The sequence below is a fragment of the Capricornis sumatraensis genome, chromosome 9, assembly GCF_032405125.1.
Source record: "Capricornis sumatraensis isolate serow.1 chromosome 9, serow.2, whole genome shotgun sequence".
Classification (NCBI taxonomy): domain Eukaryota; kingdom Metazoa; phylum Chordata; class Mammalia; order Artiodactyla; family Bovidae; genus Capricornis; species Capricornis sumatraensis.
In genome coordinates, this window is record NC_091077.1 from 93255704 (window position 1) to 93277091 (window position 21388).

General features: G+C 39.5%; 1 protein-coding gene across 1 annotated transcript in view; it reads left to right on the top strand.

Annotated features, from left to right (window-relative positions):
* The first annotated feature begins 6075 nt into the window (after positions 1-6075).
* The window catches only part of SLF1 (SMC5-SMC6 complex localization factor 1), a 71884-nt gene continuing 56571 nt past the window's right edge, over positions 6076-21388 (top strand). Inside the window, exons 1-4 of the mRNA XM_068980551.1 lie at positions 6076-6131; positions 18816-18929; positions 19086-19161; positions 20275-20515. Of these exons, the coding sequence (XP_068836652.1) occupies positions 18816-18929; positions 19086-19161; positions 20275-20515 (431 nt within the window). The 5' untranslated portion in view covers positions 6076-6131. The remainder of the gene's footprint in view (positions 6132-18815; positions 18930-19085; positions 19162-20274; positions 20516-21388) is intronic.

Sequence of the window (21388 nt, forward strand, 5' to 3'; positions counted from 1 at the left end):
AAAGCAATTAGATTTTATTAAATAATGCCAAAAAGTAGGCAGATTCCTCAAAAAAATTTTCTGATGGCTCTATGTGCTTTCACACATGATCACATTTAATCCTAATAAATCCATGAAGTTGAAACTACCATTTTACAGATGAAATTGGGGACCCAAGAATTTAAGTAACTCTTTCAAGATCATCTTGTGTAAGTTCGTAAGTTTGAGCCCACACAGGTCTTCTCTGAATTCAGCTGTTTCACATTATACTGATCTGCTGAACTAATCAAATGATAATTGTGTCCTTTTTTAGTTTTAGACAACTTGTCTTGAGAACTTTATTTAGCAAAGAATCCCCCAAATGATTTAAACAGCTATGTATGTTCATTCTCTCTTTATGAGTGTTTGTGTGTAAGTGTAAGATATGTTATAGATTAAATACTAGCAATTAAGGATATTTCTTGAGCTGCCTCTAATCTATTTGTATTTTAACCAAAATTTACAGGGAAATAGCTGAAGCACTGTTTCAAAAACCTGCCTCCAATAACACATTAGCAGCTGAGGCTGGAAAGCAGCATTCTCTGCCTATTTTCTGAGGCTTTTTAATACAACTTAATCAAATTATGCTGATTTTTGTTTTCGCTTCCTGACTCAGCTGCAGCCTTTTAGTTTACCATGCAAAAAGTTCCCTTAACTAGAGTCACCTGATCAGGTGAGTCAGCAGTCTGCAGACTCACCACTTCTAATGACCAAATGCTGGTGTTTTACCCTCCTTTGAAAGGATACAGCCTAGCAGTAGTGCCCTGACTCGGATGTTGAGCAGCCAGGCAGCGACTCAGCCATACTCAGACCCTGGAAGGGAGATGGTTGGTTTTGTCTGCTTTGTTTTTTGTCCTCTGTTTCTATAGAGAAGGCATTGTGGAAGGACATGGAGCAGAGAGGAGTGATTTTGGGGAACCCAGCCTCAGGCAGGTCCGGAATGCTAGGCAAATCCAAATATGACCACACCATGGGTGGCAGTCAGCGGGGAGTGGGGGAAGGGTGAGGGGTTCTGGAGCTCCTCCTGGGCAGAGGAAAGCCCAGGGTCCCCCTACTCAGTCCACCCTGTGACTTTAGATGGGAAACCCAGGCTCAAAGTTGGGTAAGGGGTTGGGCTTCATTCATAGCTCAGTAGGTAAAGAATCTACCTGCCATGCAGGAGACCAAGGTTTGATTCCTGGGCCGGGAAGATCCCCTGGAAAAGGAGATGGCAACCCACTCCAGTACTCTTGCCTGGAGAGTTCCATGGACAGAATGGCCTGGCAGGCTATAATCCATGGGGTCGCAATAGTTGGACATGACTTAGCGACTAAACCACCACCACAGACATCAGGAAGGGACAGGATGCAGGGAGGATACAGGAAAGTGGGGTGGGAAAACCTCCTAGCTCTAGACGGTACCCCTCTCCCCCACTCCCAGAAGCCTGCTGCCATCACACCTGAGTGCCAGTGCCAGCATCCATACCGTTAAAAGCAATACCCCTCTAGAGAGACCCTCACCCAGTCAGAACTGTGTGTCTGTGGACCAGTCCCCATTTGAGCCCCTTAAGGTGGAGGCCCAGAACTGGGACACGTGACACCTCAGAACCCTTTCCTACCTCTGAGCCAACCTGAGTGGCCAGTCACAGCTCACTGTTCACTAGGATGGAGAGAGGTACTCTCAAGTCAGGAGGGGATTTGGCTGAAGTTGGCGTTCAGTAAGTAGGTGCTTGGCTGGGTCTGGAATGGGATTATTGTGAAATTTTTCTTTTGTGTGTGTGTGTGTGGGGGCTTATTTGTATACTCTTACATTTCTATAACAAATGGGTATAATTTCCATAAAAATCAAATGCTAACCCCATGCTCCACCCCACCCTGGTTATGCACAAAAACCATTGCTCATGGTGGAAAGTCTAACATCTTTAACAGGACCACAGTTACCCACAGCTTGCGCTGAACTCTGCTTTTTCACCTTTTATTATTAGCCTTCAATTCATCCCACAGATCTAATACGTACTCATTCATCTTTTCTGGTACCTTTGCATCCTCCAATGCCAAAATCGCCATCCTTTAAGGCCCAAACTCAGCATTACCTTTTTCAATAAAATCTTTCCTCATCTTTCTTACTGAAAGCAAAACTTCCTTTCTGTGTTCCCAATTGTTTTGCTGTTCAATAATTGTATGTAAATTGTTGGTCATGTAACAGATATTTGTAGGTATAACCTGCTCTTTCTTAGTGGACTGCAACTGAAGATTCTTCATCTATGGCTAACCTATAAAGTATTTTTACATCCACCAATCTTTTATCCTTAAAAGACTGGGGGGTAAGGGAAGAGAATCAATATATATTTAATGCCAACTGTCTATCAGGTGGGGCTTCCCTGGTGGTTCAGTGGTAAAGAATCCACCTGCCAATGCAGGAGACACAAGTTTGTTGCCTGGGTCAGGAAGATCCAGTGGAGAAGGAAACGGTAACCCACTCCAGTATTCTTGCCTGGGAAATCCCACGGACAGAGGAGCCTGGCGGGCTAAAGTCCAAGGGGTCACAAAGAGTCAGACATGACTTAGTGACTGAACAGTGGCATGTGTCGGGCTCAGGCAGGGTGTTTGAAGCTACCTCAACCCAGAAAGCATTCTTCTATGTCCAATTTATGTTAGATTAAAAAAAAACTGAGCTCACAAAGAATCAGTGACTTATCAGGGTCATAAACTAGCAAATGCATGCCTGAGATTGTTAACTCTAGTCTTATTCTTTCCATTACAAAATCATAATTATACATCTACCAAAATACAAGGGTTGGATTAAATGATGTAATTTACATTATTTACATATAAAATATAATAAATTTACATTCATTATATGTAAAACTCCACTCAAGAAAATTTCCTAGCATGTTAGAATAATACTCGGGAGGATTTTTGAGCCGGAAAAGACTTTAAACATCATTTAATCCAACCGTTATAGATGAGAGATATGCTCAGAGGAATAAATTTCCCTGTGTTTAGACCTAGTTAGTAGATGAACGAGGACTAAAATCAGTTGGAGGCAGTATAGTGAAGTGGTTAATACTATGGTCCTTGGAATCAGCATTGGTTCAAATCATAGCTCTGGCACTTAATGACTGTGTGTAACCTATGAAGATTTACAAAGCTTATCTTTGTTTTCTCAATCCTAAAAGAATGATAAAGCCCTACAGTGCTGTGAGAATTATATGTAACACTGCACAGCAGAAAGTAAGCAATAACAAATACTAGGTGTTTTCTCTTCTCCTGTCTCACTGTCCACTCTTCTTTGCAGGATAGATATTGCCTTTCGTGGATGGGTTGTGGAGTGAACATTACATTCCAGGGTCAAAGTGAGTAACGATTAAATGTGCATTTATTTATCTGGTAAAAGTCCCTTTAAAAAAATACATGTACAAATACTTCTCTGTGGATAAATAACTTTTAAAAAGTTCATTCAATAAACATCTATTGAGCCCATAGTACTTGCCAGATGCTAAGTATGAAATGAACAAAACAGATAAAATCTCAACCTTCATAAGCACTGAAATTTGGTGGGGAAAAAAATCACTGAGATCTACCTGTGGGATGCGCAAAGCAAATAACATTCACAGAGAAGTCAATATGATGTAATGGGCATTAGCGTTTGAAATGAGCTGTACACATATACTTGTGTCTTTTTGTAAAACCAGTTATTCTTTAGAATTAAGTTCTAGGTCATTTCTAGTACTGGTCATTTCAACTAGATTTTGGTAAATTCCTTGAAAATTAAGCTATTCTATTTCTTTACATACAGTAGACTATTGGAAAGGGCAGGTTTAGTTAAGCACACTTGAAAACATATGCTAATCACCATCTGTTTCAGGGTTACCTGAGTGGAAAAGAATAGTTTCCTAAGAGCCAGTAAATAGTAATTCCTTACTGGGCATCACAAAGTTCAGTTTTATGAATCTGTGCTCATTTATTCATTTTCTCTCCTTCTACATATACACACAAATAGAAGCTGATACTCTGGTCTTAGAGTCACTAATAATACACTGATGGTCTCTAGATTGCTTGTATTTGTTTGAGTAAGGATGATAAAACTGGCTAAGGATAAATACAAAAAAAGAACTTGGATTACTCATATGTCAAAATTATTTGTAGGGATTCTTTAAATCCCTAACACGTTCCTTAATCCTTAACACATTAAGGAATTGATTCCTTAACTCCTTAAATCTCTTATATTCAAGTTTTGCTATCCATTTGACTTTGGAATGTGATATACTATCCAATTTTACTGGAGAGTGAAAAGAATGATTTTGTTATTTATGAAAGGAAGTAGAGAGCATAGCAAAAAGAGCCCAAGCTTGGAGTTTCCCTGAAACTGGGTTCAAATCTTAACTGCCATTTAATTGTATAACTTCTAATAACATCTGAGTCTCAGTATAAAATGTTTGCAAAATGGAGATAATACAATTCTCCTTGTAGAACTGTAGAAAGTTTAAATAAAATGATAAATGTAAAGTACCTGGCAGATAGCAGCTATTTGTGGCTAACGTTAGTGGCTGGCTATATTAATTTGAAAAGAGGTCACAAGTCAAGAGCAATGATTTAAAAAAACCAAAACACTGCCTATCTGACAACTAGTTCTTATATAAAAACAAGGTACCTTTCTTAAATTATTTATAATCCTTGCAACTGAAGAAATAAGGAAAAACCACAAGATTCAATAAAAATGAAAAAATTGGGACTAAATGAGGTTACAAAAGTTCGAATTGTTGGTCAACTAGGAGATAACATGCTTCCATTACTCTCAAAAGATAACAAAACATTTGCCTGATGCATCAGGGTCCTTGAATTGAACATACTGCATTTTTCTTTATGGTAATTATCGCTACAACTCCATGTAGAAGTGACTGGGTGTTAAAAAAACAAAAACAAAAAGCAGGTGCTTATGGAACACGTGATTGTTTCAGAAAGGTGGTAAGTGAAAACTACTTAAAACCTGAACAAACTGCAGGACTCAAGAAAGCGAAGTCACCAAAAAGAGCTTCTCTCATCACATTTTTAAAATCTCCAACTACATGGGCATATTTCCTCACATTATCTTTTCATCGGAAGCAAATTCTGCTCAGACATCCATCTAAAATTCTCCTGAAGGTTTCATTAGGAAGCCTGGAAGAATGCAGAGGCACTCCTTTCTGAAAGAACATCTATTCCTGACTACTTTCCAAAAGGTAAAAATGTGTATCTAGAACCCACGCATGAAATTTTGAGCTTGTTCTCCTATCTCAATTAGCTCACGGAACAAAACCATTCTCACCCAATTCAAACCGCGGCGGTATCACTGAGTTCTCAATCAGGAACGATCCCCAACCCGACCCCCTCATCTCACTTCCAGAAATAGAAAAGGTGAGCTCTTCAGCCAGCTGCTTGTCTCCGGCATTGCACCCCAAAATGACAGAAACCATACTCGGGAAAAAGATGGTAAAGCAGCTCTCGAAAATCAAAGGTGACCACCACCCTGCCTGTGGGAGAGTGTGGACACTCCTTGACCACCTCTACAGAGACTCTCCTAAACGAGGTCGCAGTAGACGATGTCTTCGGTCTTACCCAGGGGTACTTGGGGACCCGAGGTCGAGTTCCGAGCTGGAGACAGAAACTGTGAACTGCGAAGACGGTAAAGTCGGAATCTCAAGGCCTTGTCCTGCAGCACAGAGGGTCAAGAGCTAACGGGTTTGGATGGGGATTCCGAGTTCAACCATTTCCCGCTTAACTTCTCGGTCAGATCAAGATGCTGCACGGAGTCTCGGGTGGACGGAAATGCCAGGTCCAGGAGGCAACCCAGAAAAAAAAAATAAAATAACTCACCAGTCTCCCAGCCTTCGGCGCGAAGCTAGCAGGAGCTTGGCCCGCGAGTCCGGATCCAGCCGGGGAACCTGCTTGGAAGACCCTGACGACAGCTCATGAGCGTCACTAACAACCACCCGGAAGTGACACAATCGCTTCCGGGGCCGCGGAGCGCGCGGCGGGAAATTATTTCCCAGAGCCCGGGTTCGTGAAGCCACTGGTGCCGCAGCGGTAGTCTTCGTCCCGCCTGTCAGGGGCCGCCCCGCGGAGGCAGCAGCCCCAGAAACCCCTGCCGGGAAGGTAAAGGACTTCAGCCCCGAAGACGCTGTGTTCACCCTGACCGTGTGAGGGTGTTTCCTCCTCAAGTCTCGGCGGCGTCCGGGCTGTGAGGCTGTGGGAAGGCGCCGGGGCGAGGGAGCGGCGACCGCGCTTGCCTCTGGCGCTTCCCGCGGCCGCGGCTTGTCCGCGTCGGCTGGGTTGTGCGGCGGCGGGCAACGGGCCCCCCGGCGCCTCTGCTTGTGCTGGGGGCTGGAGCGGCTTCCCTTGCCTTCCGTTTGCGCAGCTCGTTCTCCTGCCGGGAAGGCGCTAGGCCACTTGCGTCTCTCGTTTCCATAGAACCGCCTGGGACGCGTCTCCCCGAGTCCCGGCTTCTTGGCTGCTTTTCCATAACTTAGCGCCAGTGCAGGTGGTTGGGAATTCCCCCAGGCGCACCTTCCTATGAAGAGGCAAATGCCGTCATTTATTTATTGTTTTTTCCTTCTTCCTGGTAGAATTTTAAACAAATCCCAAATGGTTCAAGAACGTCTCTCTGCGGCTCCTTGTAGGCCTTGAAATAACGCACACACACACTCACACGTTTCCCTAAAGAAGGGGGGGTTAGGGCGGACTGTTTCTGGGGATTATGATATCTCTGCTGTTTGAAGGCAGGGACCAAGGCAAAGGGATTATCCTGAGATTTTTCTGCGCCTCCCCCCCCCCCCCACTCCCAAAGCCTCTCTGATTAAATATTGACAGAAAGCATGTTATGTTTTGAGTACTTCCTCTCAAGATCTGACCCGGAAATCAGATGAAACTTGATTTTGGAAGCGTCAAACTCTTTTGTACGAATGAATATCCTATACCAGAAAAGAACAGAAGAGTTATCGTTGAGACACAGGAATGAAAATTTAAACCTAATTTCCAGTGTAGGTGTGACAGGCTCTTGTGTCTTGTAAACTGTTGGGGGTTTCTATTATTACATTATGCCTCATTTCCTAGAAGTACCTATTGATGTGCAAGGCATTTGACTAACCCGTCCTGCAGGTGTTTGCTGCTGCTGCTGCTAAGTCGCTTCAGTCGTGTCCGACTCTGTGCGACCCCATAGACGGCAGCCCACCAGGCTCCCCCGTCCCTGGGATTCTCCAGGCTAGAACACTGGAGTGGGTTGCCATGTCCTTCTCCAATGCATGAAAGTGAAAAGTGAAAGTGAAGTCGCTCAGTCGTGTCCGACTCAGCGACCCCATGGACTGCAGCCCACCAGGCTCCTCCATCCACGGGATTTTTCCAGGCAAGAGTACTGGAGTGGGGTGCCATGTTTAGGTGGATTTTTATAAGGGAATTACCTTGATTATGTCTAAGTTAACTCCGTGTTAATTTAAATGAACTGGGATGTTTTAAGTACTTGAATATATAAATTTTTATTGTGAAGATAGCCTTCAGTAATGCAAAATATGCTATTTCTGTTTTCTAAGTAGATTTTCTTTTGCATTATTGACTGAGGTTTAATTATATCATTTAACATTGTCTTGCTTCCTTAAAGCAGAAAGCATAAATCATGTAAAACGGTCTTTGAAAAGGTGGTCAGATGTTAGTTTTTTCATAGTCAAGATTCAGAACTCTGAAGATTTCCACTAATGGCCAAAAACGTTTTTAAGAAAACCAATAGTATAACTAACTTGACAGTGTTTGCCTGGTTTTACTCGAAATACACTATTTCAGGGAAACATTTTAAAAATAAAATCAATAATTCCATATAGGCTCTGAAAAAACAACACTTTATCAAAAATATAAATTAGAACAGTATGTTATTATTTGACTCTCCTTAAATATGCTAATAGGAAATGTGCTCTAAAATTTACTATGTACTATTTCTTACCTTTTAAAGCCCCTTACTGCTTAAAAGTAAAATACTCCTGAGACTTTTAAATTCACTTACTTCTTACTTTCTTGATACCAGAATTACTTTGAAATAAACTGTTTTGTTTTTGATGGAGGAGAAAAGCCCGTATGAATTAGTCTAGTGAATCATTAATACCAAATCCACTTTGAGAGGAAAATAATGAAAACTTTACATAAGAAAAAACTGGCACTCTTTGGATTGTTCCTAAAAATGCTTTGAAATTTTAGACACTGATATTATTTTTCTGAAATTAAATTGTAATTAGTTTAGATATTTTCAGTGATAACAGCTAAATGTCTCCTCACCCTCACAGTAGATTCCTTATCTTGTGAGGTTTCTCTTTTCCTCTCTGAACGTAGGTTGCTTTGTAAAATTATAATGTTAAAAGTATCCAACTAGATTCTGAAATTAAAGTCAAAGTGTATTGTAGAAAAGGCATATAGTTTTTGCAGACGCAGACTTAGATTTTGAATCTTGTTTTCTCCATTTTCTAGCTGTGTACCCCAGGTTCCCCATTCTCATCTGTACAACAACTATAAATAGCACTTTAATTTTTAAGAAGGAAATGAACATTTATGAAGTAAATAAACACCAGAATCCTGCTACGTCAATCTTAAACTGTATACTCCTATTAAGTAATACAAAGTTCCTAGAATACTAAAGCAGGTGTGACTTCATACCCCATGGCTAACCAATGTCTTCTGTCCATCTTTTATCCCTCAGCATCTCTTTCATTCACCTTGCTTCCCTTAAGGCCCCTTTATCCCTAAAATTAGCATCTCTAGTCCAACCTATGCCTTATATAGTGCCCAAATAGATTGGATATCTCCCCTGAGTCCTCATTTCGTCCTCGCCACAGTCACTTGGCTGCTACTTCATTTCTTCCTTGTACTGCTAGATCAGTCATAAAGAGACTATATGACTGCTTCTCTCCCAAACAATGTCATTGAGGTAAGGATATCCTTGAAGTCTCACCATTGGTGACCTTAGTCAAATAATTAATTTACTCACTCACTCATGGCCCTGATCTTTGAAGGATGGGACAGGAAAAGATACTGTAGCTTTAAAAGAAAAAAAAATTGTAATGCTCAGGTGAATTATATTAAGCCAAAAAGCCTAATATGGCTCCTAGGCCAAGAAGCTGCAGAATTCCTAAACTCCATTTGATGTTATAGCATTCAGCCAAACGGGATTTTACTCTCACAGTATGAGTTCTGTAATTTGGGTATCCTTTTGTAGTGTTGGTTAAACTGAGATCCAGCACTTTGACTTTTCTCAACTTGAGTATTATTTACTTTGCCAGTTAAATGCTTTGGATCCCTGATCTTTGAAGGATGGAACAGGAAAAGATACTGTAGCTTTAAAAAAAAATTTTTTTTCTTTCTAAAGCCTAGCTGACTTATATTAAGCCAAAGGCCTGATTTGGCTTCTAGGCCAAGCGTGCATGTACATGTGTGCTCAATTGTGTCCCAACTCTTTGTGACCTGATAGACTATAGCCCGCCAGACTCCTCTGTCTATGGAATTTTCCAGGCAGGAATACTGGAGTGGGATGCCATTTCTTCCTCCAGATCTTCCCGACCCAGGGATCAAACCTGTATCTCCTGCATTGGTAGGCAGATTCTTTACCACTGAGCCACCTTTGAAATCTCAGAGGGGAAGAGGGTGCAGAATTCCTAAATGTCTCTTGATTTTAATAGCATTTGGAGCCAAACAGGATCTTACTCAAACAAAGTGAGTTCTGTGATTTGTGTATTCGTTTTGTAGTGTTGATTAAATTGACTTCAGTTTTAGTATTATTTACTTTCCCAATTAAGTGCTTTTAGATAAGAGAAGTCATGAAAATCTTTTAAAACTCTAATTCAAAGCAGCAATATGGATTGGGTTTAAGGCTTAGTATGTCCTTTCCAAAAGAAGGAAATTTTAATGGTGATTTTCCTTAGGTTTAAAATCAAAATAGTTCACTGAAGTAGCAAACATTAAGAAACTACTAGTTTTCAACCATTGCCTTAAAACAGCAAAATATTCAGTAGTGTAGAAAGAGACCATCATATAAAAGATACAGACTATATAAACTTTCGTTTTTTAATATTTTTTTACACACATCCATAAAACCTTCAAGTCAGATCCCTCCCCTGTCCCCAAATATTAACAGTGGTATTACAGAGTGAAGGAAATTAAAGATTTTAACCTTCCTATATACTTTGTAGTATTTTTCAAATGTTCTATCATCATGTGTTAATTAAATTAAAACATAAATCAGTAAGTTATTTTGAGGGAAATATTCTTAAATACAAACATAAACTTTTAAATAAATACTTTATTTATCTTAGTTAATAGCATACAGTTTTTAAGATGCATTATGTTCTCATAGTTCTATAATAATCTGTGTCTGATCATAAAAGAAATTGTAATGCAGAGTAGAGAAGGTTTATCCTTATTTTCCAATCCCAGACCTCTACGTTTTGGCATACTTTTCTCTTTCACCTAACGGTTACACCCCCGCTCTTACATACTCTTTCCCATACGATACCTTTCTATTCATATCGCTATTCTTGCCTCTGTTTCTTTGAGTTCTCTTAACATATTCTATTTCGTATTCTTCAAAGGTGTTCTAGCTATGTATCATATTGTAAAGAATTCATAGACCTAAAAAGTTAGTATACAGTGTCCTTAATTATGATGAGTTAAAAATTTGCATTTTTAACTGGCACCAACTGCAGAGGAATGTCAGGCATCAAGGATAGGCCCATGTGGGAGATATTTTGGGAAAGTCCACACCACAGGGACAGTTGCTTGTTCTTTGTAAATGCCAGCTCTGTTTGAATTCATTATTTCCTTAGTTGTGTGTATTATATGATTCAAGGTAAGCAACTAGATTGCTTTTTAATTATTGCAAAAGTTAAGAGCATCTTCTTTAACTGAAAATCTCATGTATATTTTTAAACTTTTTGACGGTAAAGATAATGCATGTAACTTAAAAATGAATGCTGTGGGGTTTTTTGTTTGTTTTTCTTTTCCTGTTATTGTGTTAGGGTAGTATCTTTTGTGTGAATACGTCAAAGATAACCCCCTACAAGTTCTAGAAAAATATCTAATTTCTGGAAATACTACTGGAACAATTATATCGCAGTTTATTTACCTAATTTCCTTAGGGAAGACTTCTAGCAGTTAGCTCTTCATTCTCCGTATCCCAGAACCTATTACCAGTGCAAAACTTCACTTTGAATTATCTGGGTAATTGATAGGTATTAACACCAGTTTTGTATAGTACTTTCTTTGGATTCACTGGTATATCAGGCTATTATTTATTGTTTTTTTTTTTACTCCTGTAGGGTCATAGGAAGAGACATTAAGCCACTGATTTTTTAAGTATAAACAAATATATAATATCTGTGTATGTCTATGTCTGTTCCTGCAAATATAGGTAACTATCTTCCCTTGTAACTATATGACTTAGACCTGTGGTTATTAGTTTGTCATATGATGTGGTAAGAAGGATTGCTAAATGTATTATAAATTCTGTTCAAGTAGATCATTTTATTATAGGACTCGATTAGATTAGATTAATGGAACTTGTTCTTTTAAAAAAAAAAACAAAACTGCTAGTTATTGTGTGCCGTCAGTGCGATTTGAGATTCTTTGAAAGTTTAGCTAATAGCCCAGTTTTTCTGATAAACTTGTTAATTTCCTATGTTCTGATTTGTTTTTTAACACTTATATTTTCGTGCACTTTGAATCAAGAAGTCTAACTTCTTCACCTGTGTTTTTTATTCACTTTTCCTCTTTGCTTGTTTAATATCAGTTTCATTTTCATTGTTTTTCAAAGGAAAGAAGTTTTTTTAAAAAGGTTTTCTTGATTTCTACCACTGAGCACAGTTGGTCCTGTTTTCCTTTTACTGTGGACTCTTGCTTTGATATAAAATGCTGTTAAATATCCAAGGCGTCTGTATTTATTTCATCGTAAGGACAGTATGATTTAGGATGAAAACTTTGCGTTATATACAACTCTAATAAGTCCAAATCATAATTTGTACATCAATCTAAAATACGTTAAAATGTCACATTGTTAATAATAAACATTCAAATTGGGAAATAGCTGTTCCTAACTTGATATAAAAGAGGAACATAACGATAGATTTTTTTTACGTTATTTCTTCATAACGTATTTAGTTCTCAGGAAGCAGAAAAATACAATTTAAGATACTATTTATTGAAAACAATTTTTTTTTCTGTTCTGTTTTGACAGCACTGGGTCTTCATTTCTGTGTGCAGGCTTTCTCTAGTTGCAGAGACTGGGGGCGACTCTCTAGTTGCAGTGCATAGGTTCTCACTGCAGTGGCTCCTCTTGTTGTGGAGTACCGGCCCTGGGCGCATGGGCTTAGTTACCCTGCAGCATGTGGGATCTTCCAGGATCAGGGATCAAACCAGCGTTCCTGCATTGCAAGGCAGATGCTTAGCCCCTGGACCACCAGGGAAGCCCCTAAAATAACCTTTAAATCAGACTTTTTGGGAGCATACAGTGATGTTGTTGTTTTCTGTGTTTTCCTGTTACTTAATAGTAGTTTCTCTATATGGGCATTTTATTTTCTTAAATTTCTTTTTTCTGTTTCCAAGTTATTGGTTGGTTGGTAGGTTGGTTGCACTGGCTTTTCACTGCATGGGCTTTCTCTAGTTGCAGCGAGCAGGGGCTATCCCCTCGTGGTGCCTGCGCTTCTCACTGCGGTGGCTTCTCTTGTGGGGCACAGATTTAGGGGGCAGGGGCTTTGGTAGATGTGATGCATGCCCAACAGCATGTGGAATCTTCTTGAACAAGGGAATGAACCCACGTTGCCTGCATGGGCAGGCAGATTCTCAGCCACTGGACCACCAGGGAAGTCCAAGCACTTAAAAATAGCCAGACAGGAAAGATTTTAAAGGCTACTCAAACTTCCCTTCTTTGGCAGCATTTTTCTTGAAATACTTACTAAATTGTTTTTCAGACTCTTAAATACGTAAATAAAATACAAGTAGTAGGTGAAATGAATATGGTTAAAACACTTGTATTCCTCTGATGAAAATGACTTTCAGGAACTATAAAAACAATTAGATTGCCTTTTCCGTTAGAATACGAAGGTGGTATTCACAGATAGGTTTCCGTGTTTCTGCAAAAACCTATTATTTTCTCTAGGAAATTTTCTTAAAGGCTTTGTCATTCTCTGAAATTAGTGATAGTGGTTTTTCTCCAGGGTTTTGGTTGTATGCCTTATAATTCCCATGTGGCTTTGTATGTTACTGTGTGTTCTGCATTAGACTAAATCATGATTTCTAGCAGCAGCATGTTTTTGTAAAGTTTTTGAATACCATTGATACTTCAGTTCAGTCGCTTGGTCGTGTCCAACTCTTTGCAACCCCATGAACCACAGCACGCCAGGCCTCCCTGTCCATCAGCGACTCCCGAAGTTTACCAAACTCATGTCCAAATTGTTGAAGACACTTTGTGTATGTTCTTTATCTTGACTTTTAGGATTTTCAGGGATTAATACCTAATATCCCTTTCCCTCCTTTGGAGCCAAAAGGGGAATACAAATCAGATAGGTTTAGGCCAAAGAATCGTCCTTTTTACGGAACAAAAATTAGTTTAGAGAAGTTGGATTTGATGTGCAACTCCAGTGCGTTTCTTACTACATAACCTCTGAATTGATTTACACACTGCATATAAATATGCATAATGTATCAGGCAAAATGTATTTAGTCAATACTCTCAAATAGCTTTCCTCCTAAAGTAAGGAGTGATGAGGGGTAGAGAGAAACAAGCAGTGCTATTTCCCTACCAGAAGTTTTACTCTTATTTAACCCTGATTAATTCTTTAAATTCTTTATAGTGAGACTTTATTTCAGTTTCTACTCTAAAATGAATCTCAACCTATAAGTGAATACATATTTGTGCACAGTTCACACATATTTAATATAAATATATATATATATATAACATTTAACCTTTGAAAACAGAATTCCTATAAGGAACATTTTTTATTTCATCAGTTGTCTATTACTAGTCCTGGTAAAAATTGTTACTAAAATATTTAAAGTTCAGTTGTCTTGAAAGAAGTTAACTGCTGCTGCCCAACCTGCGATTGCCCAACCTGTGGTGTTAAGTGAATATTAATCCAGGCTAATGGTGACAAAATTGTTAGAGAAATGAAAAATCACCCTCATTTCTCTAATCCCTGCTTTCCTCATTTGTAATGAGAAACTGGGTTTTGTCCAAGTTGATCTAAATCTAAAATACTAACCTCATGTAAACAAATTCAGTTCAGTCACTCAGTCATGTCCGACTCTGCGACCCCATGAATCGCAGCACTCCAGGCCTCCCTGTCCATCACCAACTCCCGGAGTTCACTCAGACTCACGTCCATCAGGTCCGTGATGCCATCCAGCCATCTCATCCTCTGTCATCCCCTTCTCCTCCTGCCCCCAGTCCCTCCCAGCATCAGAGTCTTTTCCAATGAGTCAACTCTTTGCATGAGGTGGCCAAAGTACTGGAGTTTCAGCTTTAGCATCATTCCTTCCAAAGAAATCCCAGGGCTGATCTCCTTCAGAATGGACTGGTTGGATCTCCTTGCAGTCCATGGGACTCTCAAGAGTCTTCTCCAACACCACAGTTCAAAAGCATCAATTCTTCGGCACTCAGCCTTCTTCACAGTCCAACTTTCACATCCATACCTGACCACAGGAAAAACCATAGCCTTGACTAGATGGACCTTAGTTGGCAAAGTAATGTCTCTGCTTTTGAATATGCTGTGTTGGTCATAACTTTTCTTCCAAGGAGTGAGCATCTTTTAATTTCATGGCTGCAGTCATCATCTGCAGTGATATTGGAGCCAAAAAAAATAAAGTCTGACACTGTTTCCCCATCTATTTCCCATGATGTGATGGGACCAGATGCCATGATCTTCGTTTTCTGAATGTTGAGCTTTAAGCCAACTTTTCCACTCTCCACTTTCACTTTCATCAAGAGGCTCTTTAGTTCCTCTTCACTTTCTGCCATAAGGGTGGTGTCATCTGCATATCTGAGGTTATTGATATTTCTCCTGGCAATCTTGATTCCAGCTTGTGTTTCTTCCAGTCCAGCGTTTCTCATGATGTACTCTGCATATAAGTTAAATAAGCAGGGTTCCAATATACACCCTGACATACTTCTTTTCCTATTTGGAACCAGTCTGTTGTTCCATGTCCAGTTGTCACTGTCGGTTCCTGACCTGCATACAGATTTCTCAAGAGGCAGGTCAGGTGTTGTAGTATGCCCATCTCTCTCAGAATTTTCCACAGTTTCTTGTGATCCACACAGTCAAAGGCTTTGGCATAGTCAATAAAGCAGAAATGGATGTTTTTCTGAAACTCTTGTTTTTTTTGATGATCCAGTAGATGTTGGCAATTTGATCTCTGGTTCCTCTGCCTTTTCTAAAACCAGCTTGAACATCTGGAAGTTCACAGTTCACATATTGCTGAAGCCTGGCTTGGAGAATTTTGAGCATTACTTCACTAGCGTGTGAGATGAGTGCAATTGTGCGGTAGTTTGACATTCGTTGGCATTTCCTTTCTTTGGGATTGGAATGAAAACTGACCTTTTCCAGTCCTGTGGCCACTGCTGAGTTTTTCCAAATTTGCTGGGATATTGAGTTCAGCACTTTCACAGCATCATCTTTCAGGATTTGAAACAGCTCAACTGGAATTCCATAACCTCCACTAGCTTTGTTTGTAGTGATGCTTTCTAAGGCCCACTTGACTTCCCATTCCAGGATGTCTGGCTCTAGATGAGTGATCACACCATTGTGATTATCTTGGTCGTGAAACTCTTTTTTGTACAGTTCTTCTGTGTATTCTTGCCACCTCTTCTTAATATCTTCTGCTTCTGTTAGTTCCCTACCATTTCTGTCCTTTATCGAGCCCATCTTTGCATGAAATGTTCCCTTGGTATCTCTCATTTTCTTGAAGTGATCTCCAGTCTTTCCCATTCTGTTGTTTTCCTCTATTTAACAACTATTACTCTAACTAGGAATGTTGTAAATTTTCTTTTTCTTGACCAATAAACATGCCACCTCAAATACAAAGTACATTTTGCTGCTGCTGCTGCTAAGTCGCTTCAGTCGTGTCCGACTCTGTGCAACCCCATAGATGGCAGCCCACCAGGCTGCCCCGTCCCTGGGATTCTCCAGGCAAGAACACTGGAGTGGGTTGCCATTTCCTTCTCCAATGCATGAAAGTGAAAAGTGAAAGTGAAGTCGCTCACTCGTGTCCGACTGTTCGTGACCCCATGGACTGTAGCCTACCAGGCTCCTCCGTCTGTGGGATTTTCCAGCAAGAGTACTGGAGTGGGGTGCCATCACCTTCATTTAAATATAAATTAATGACTCCATCAAAATAAATTTGAAACTATATAATTTTGTTCAGTCTACTTTGTAGGTGATGAAAGTAACATGTACACAGGTAAGAAATCTAGTTAGGAATACTTTAGTGTGTGTGTATGTGCTCAGTGGCTCAGTCATGTCCGACTCTTTGCATGGACTATAGCCCCTGGGACTCCGCTGTCCATGGAATCTTCCAGGCAAGAAGACTGGAGTGGGTTGCCATTTCCTCCTCCTGGGGATCTTCTTGACCCAGGGATTAAACCCATGTCTCTTGCATCAGCAGGTGGTTTCTTTAACCGCTGTGCCACCTGGGAAGCCCACGTTCCCATATACCTACTATAACGTTTGATGTAAATACTGTGGTACCATAAGTTTAAGTTCTCCATTGACTTATTTATACATACTGTTCAGTATCTGTCCACAAACACTGAAAATTGGTATGAGATCTGTGTGTCATTGTCCACAAGTGTCCAGTCATTCTTCAGTTGCTCAGTCTTGTCTAGTTAGTGACGCCATGGACAGCAGCATGCCAGGCTTCTCCACAGTATCTCCTGGAGTTTGCTAAACTCATGTCCGTTGAATAAGTGATGCCATTCAGCCATCCCATCCACTGTCATCGCCTTCTCGTCCTGCCCTCAGTCTTTCCCAGCATCAAGGTCTTTTCCAATGAATCAGCTCTTCACATCAGGTAACCAAAGTATTGCAACTTCAGCATCAGTCTTTCCAATGAATATTCAGGACTGATCTCCTTCAGAATGGACTGGTTGGATCTCCTTGCAGTCCAAGGGACTCTCAAGAGTCTTCAACACCACACAGTTCAAAAGCATTAATTCTTTGGCACTCAGCCTTTTTATGGTCCAACTCTCATATCCGTACATGACTACTGGAAAAGCCATAGGTTTGACTATATAGGCCTTTGTCTGCCAAATGATGCGTCTGCTCTTTAATATGCCAAGTTTTCTGATATCTTTTCTTCCAAGGAGCAAGTGTCTTTAATTTTATGGCTATAGTCACCGTCCACAGTAAGTTTGGAGTCCAAGAAAATAAAGTCTGTCACTGTTTACTATTTTTCACTTTCTATTTACCATGACGTGATGGGACCAGATGCCATGATCTTCGTTTTTTGAAGGTTGAGTTTTAAGCCAGCATTTTCACTCTCTGCTCTTACCTTCATCAAGAGGCTCTTTAGTTTTTCTCTGCTATCTGCCATTCGGATGGTGTTATTTGCATATCTAAGGTTGTTGATATTTCTCCCAGCAATCTTCATTCTAGTTTTGTTTCATCCAGCGCGGCATGGGCTGGATCATTTTGAATGATGTACCCTGCATATAAGTTAAATAAGCAGGGTGACAACACATAGCCTTGATACACTCCTTTCCCAATTTTGAACCAGTTCCATGTCTGGTTCCAACTGTTGGTTCTTGACCTGCATACAGGTTTCTCAGGAGCCAGATAAGGTGATCTGATATTCCCATCTCTTTAAGAATTTTCCACAGTTTGTTGTGGTCCACACGGTCAAAGGCTTTGGCACAGTCAGTAAAGCAGAAATAGATGGTAGATGTTTTTCTGGAATTCTGCTTTTTCTATGATCCAGTGGGTGTTTGTGATTTGATCTCTGGTTCGTCTGCCTTTTCTAAATCCAGCTTGTACATCTGGCAACTCTCCGTTTACATATTGTTGAAGCCTAGCTTGAAGGATTTTGAGCATAACCTTGCTAGCATGTGAAATGAGTACAGTTGTGTGGCAGTTTGAGCATTCTTTGGCATTGCTGTTCTTTGGGATTGGAATGAAAACTGACCTTTTCCAGTCCTGTGGCCACTGCTGAGTTTTCCAGATTTGCTGGCAAATTGAGTGTAGCACTTTCACAGCATCATCTTTTAGGATTTGAAATAACTTAGCTGGAATTCCATCACCTCTACCAGCTTTGTTGTAATGCTTCCAAAGGCCCACTTGACTTCACTCTCTAAGATGTCTGGCTTTAGGTGAGTGATCACACCATCGTGGTTATCCAGGTCATTAAGACCTTTTTTGTACAGTTCTTCTGCATATTCTTGCCACCTCTTCTTAATATCTTCTGCTTCTGTTAGGTCCATGCCTTTTCTATCTTAGCAAAAACAATAGTTTAAAATGAACCTACTATTATGATGAAATTTTAAAAGTATTTGTCTTTTTCTGAAGAATTATGCTCATCAGTGTGTTGTAGTGGCAGGTAAATCTTTCAGTGTGCAAACCATAAAACAAATCATTTTATTTGCAGCCACATTTTGATAAGGTCATGTTTAAAACTAATTTCTATTGCACATTAGCATTTGAACATTGGTATTTACAGTTAAGCCTTATATCTTAAGTAGTTTTTATTTTTATCACTCAGAGTTAAAAAATAATGTCAACTGTATGAATAACATGTTTAACATATGTTGTCTTCTTTATATGTTAGATGGAAGATGGTGCCCCAAAGCATATTATCCAGATGACAGGATTTAAGGTAGAAGAAAAAGAAGCTTTAGGCAAATTGCTTTTAAAACTGGATTGCACTTTTATCAAGAGTGAGGTGAGTACAGTTCAAGGTATAGTTGAAGAATAACTAAAATTAAAGTACTGGCCTAAAAATGATAAAATGCCCCCTTGAATTGTAAGGCTAGACAAAATATGTTAAAAAGGAAATCTTACCTTAATAGCATTTTTTTGTGTGGATTTTTCTTTGCAGAAATACAAAAATTGTACACATCTAATAGCTGAACGCTTATGTAAGAGTGAGAAATTTTTAGCGGCTTGTGCAGCGGGTGAGTTAACTACCTTCCCCTCACTTTTGAAATAAAAAATCCTCCTGGAGAAGAAAAAATGCTTTAATCTCTGGAAAGATAGTTGGTTTGCTGTATCAAATATAAATGTGGTTCTTTCTGATATTTTTCTGAAGATATTTGATGTATTAGTTTTGCTTTGATTTTCTGAATAACACTTGAAAAGGTATTGAAGAGGCAGAAATATTTACTTCACCTAGTGTAAGTGCTTTATATAAGAAAAAAATATTTTTTAACAGAAAGGTTTGGTACAAAATACCTTTTAAAAAAAAAGCTTTTGTTGAAGCCTCAGCTGTTCTCAGTCAAGTTTCTTTCCTTTGATCTATCATGGAAGAGTTTCTGTTCTTGTTCTCTTGCTCTGCTTCCCCTCCCATCCATCCTGTGAAGCATCGATCATTCTGTTTTACTAAGATTTTAAATTTTCTGAACCTGTATTAGGGCTTAATCTCCTCTCTGCTTGTCACCATTGATGTTCCTTTTATAGTTTGCTCTACTGTGATTGATTTGGTGTATCATTAGTCCGCTTGCTTTTTTTTTCCTCCCTTCAATATTTGACTCAGGTGAATTTACTGGGTTTTTTTTAGTAATTTACCAGAAAAACATTTGGATTCATTATTATCTCCACAGATGAAAACATGTATTTTATCTGCTGTTTAAAAAGATCATTGATGCCTAGATAAAGAAACTACAGAATGTTATTAAATATCCTTGAAAATTCATTGTTTTATAAAGTATAATAATGCTGTAAACATTATTGTAAAAACTTTTAGCATGGGAGAAAGAATATAAACCTCATTCAAATTGGTAAGCAATAATAGTCATAATTCAATATATTTTATTAATCCTTCACTTTATATTTTACACAGTAACAGAATTACAATTATTTATCATAAGAAAGATTACATACAATGTTCAGTGATGTTGTAGGTCTTTCATTATCAGAAAATGTAGGAAAACATAATTCAAAGATAACATTGGCAGTGCAGAAAAAGGTGTGTTGAAACAGGGCAAATTTTATTTGTTATTTGGTCTTTATTTTTTCCCATTTATCAGAACCAAAATTTTTTTGTGACTAACAGTTCATTTGCTTTCTAGGAAAGTGGGTACTAACTAAGGACTACATAATTCATAGTGCCCAAAGTGGCAGATGGCTTGATGAAACAACTTACGAATGGGGATATAAAATTGAAAAAGACTCCCATTATTCACCTCAAATGCAATCTGCACCTAAAAGATGGAGAGAAGAACTGAAACGCACTGGTGCTCCTGGAGCCTTCCATAGATGGAAAGTTGTCCTCCTTGTTAGAGCTGATAAGCGAAGTGACTCACTTGTAAGGTGAGATCTCATAAAAGCTAAAGCAGTGAATGTGAAAACAATTTTGGTTTTTTAAAATTATTGCTGTTCAGTTGCTCAACTGTGTCTGACTCTGCGACCACATGGACTACAGCAGGCTAGGCTTCCTTGTCCTAGAGTTTGCTCTTCAAACTCATCTGCATTAAGTCGGTGATGCCATCCAACCATCTCAGCCTCTGTCATCCCCTTCTCCTGCCCTCAGTCTTTTCCAGTGAGTTGGCTCTTCACATCAGGTGGCCAGAGTATTGGAGCTTCAGAATCGGTCCTTCTAATGAACACTCAGGACTGATCTCCTTCAGGATGGACTGGTTGGATCTCCCTGCAGTCCAAGGGACTCTCAAGAGTCTTCTCCAACACCACAGTTCGAAAGCATCATTTCTTTGGCACTCAGCCTTCTTTATGATTCACCTCTCAAATCCATACGTGGCTACTGGAAAAAACAGTAGATAGACTTTTGTCAGCAAAGTGATGTCTCTGCTTTTTGATATGCTATCTAGGTTTGTCATAGCTTTTCTTCCAAGGAGCAAGCATCTTTTAATTTCATGGCTATAATCACTGTCTGCAGTGATTTTGCAGCCCAAGTAAATAGTCTATTATTGTTTCCATTCTCCCTGTTTATTTGCCATGAAGTGATGGGACCACATCCCATGATCTTCATTTTTTGAATCTTGAATTTTAAGCCAGCTTTTTCACTCTCCTTTTTCATCAGGAGACTGTTTAGTTCCTCTTTTTACTTTCTGCGATTAGGGTGGTGTCATCTGCATATCTGAGGTTATAGATACTTCTCCCAGCAATCTTGATTCCAGCTTGAGAGTCATCCAGCCTGGCATTACTCATGATGTACTCTGCATGTAA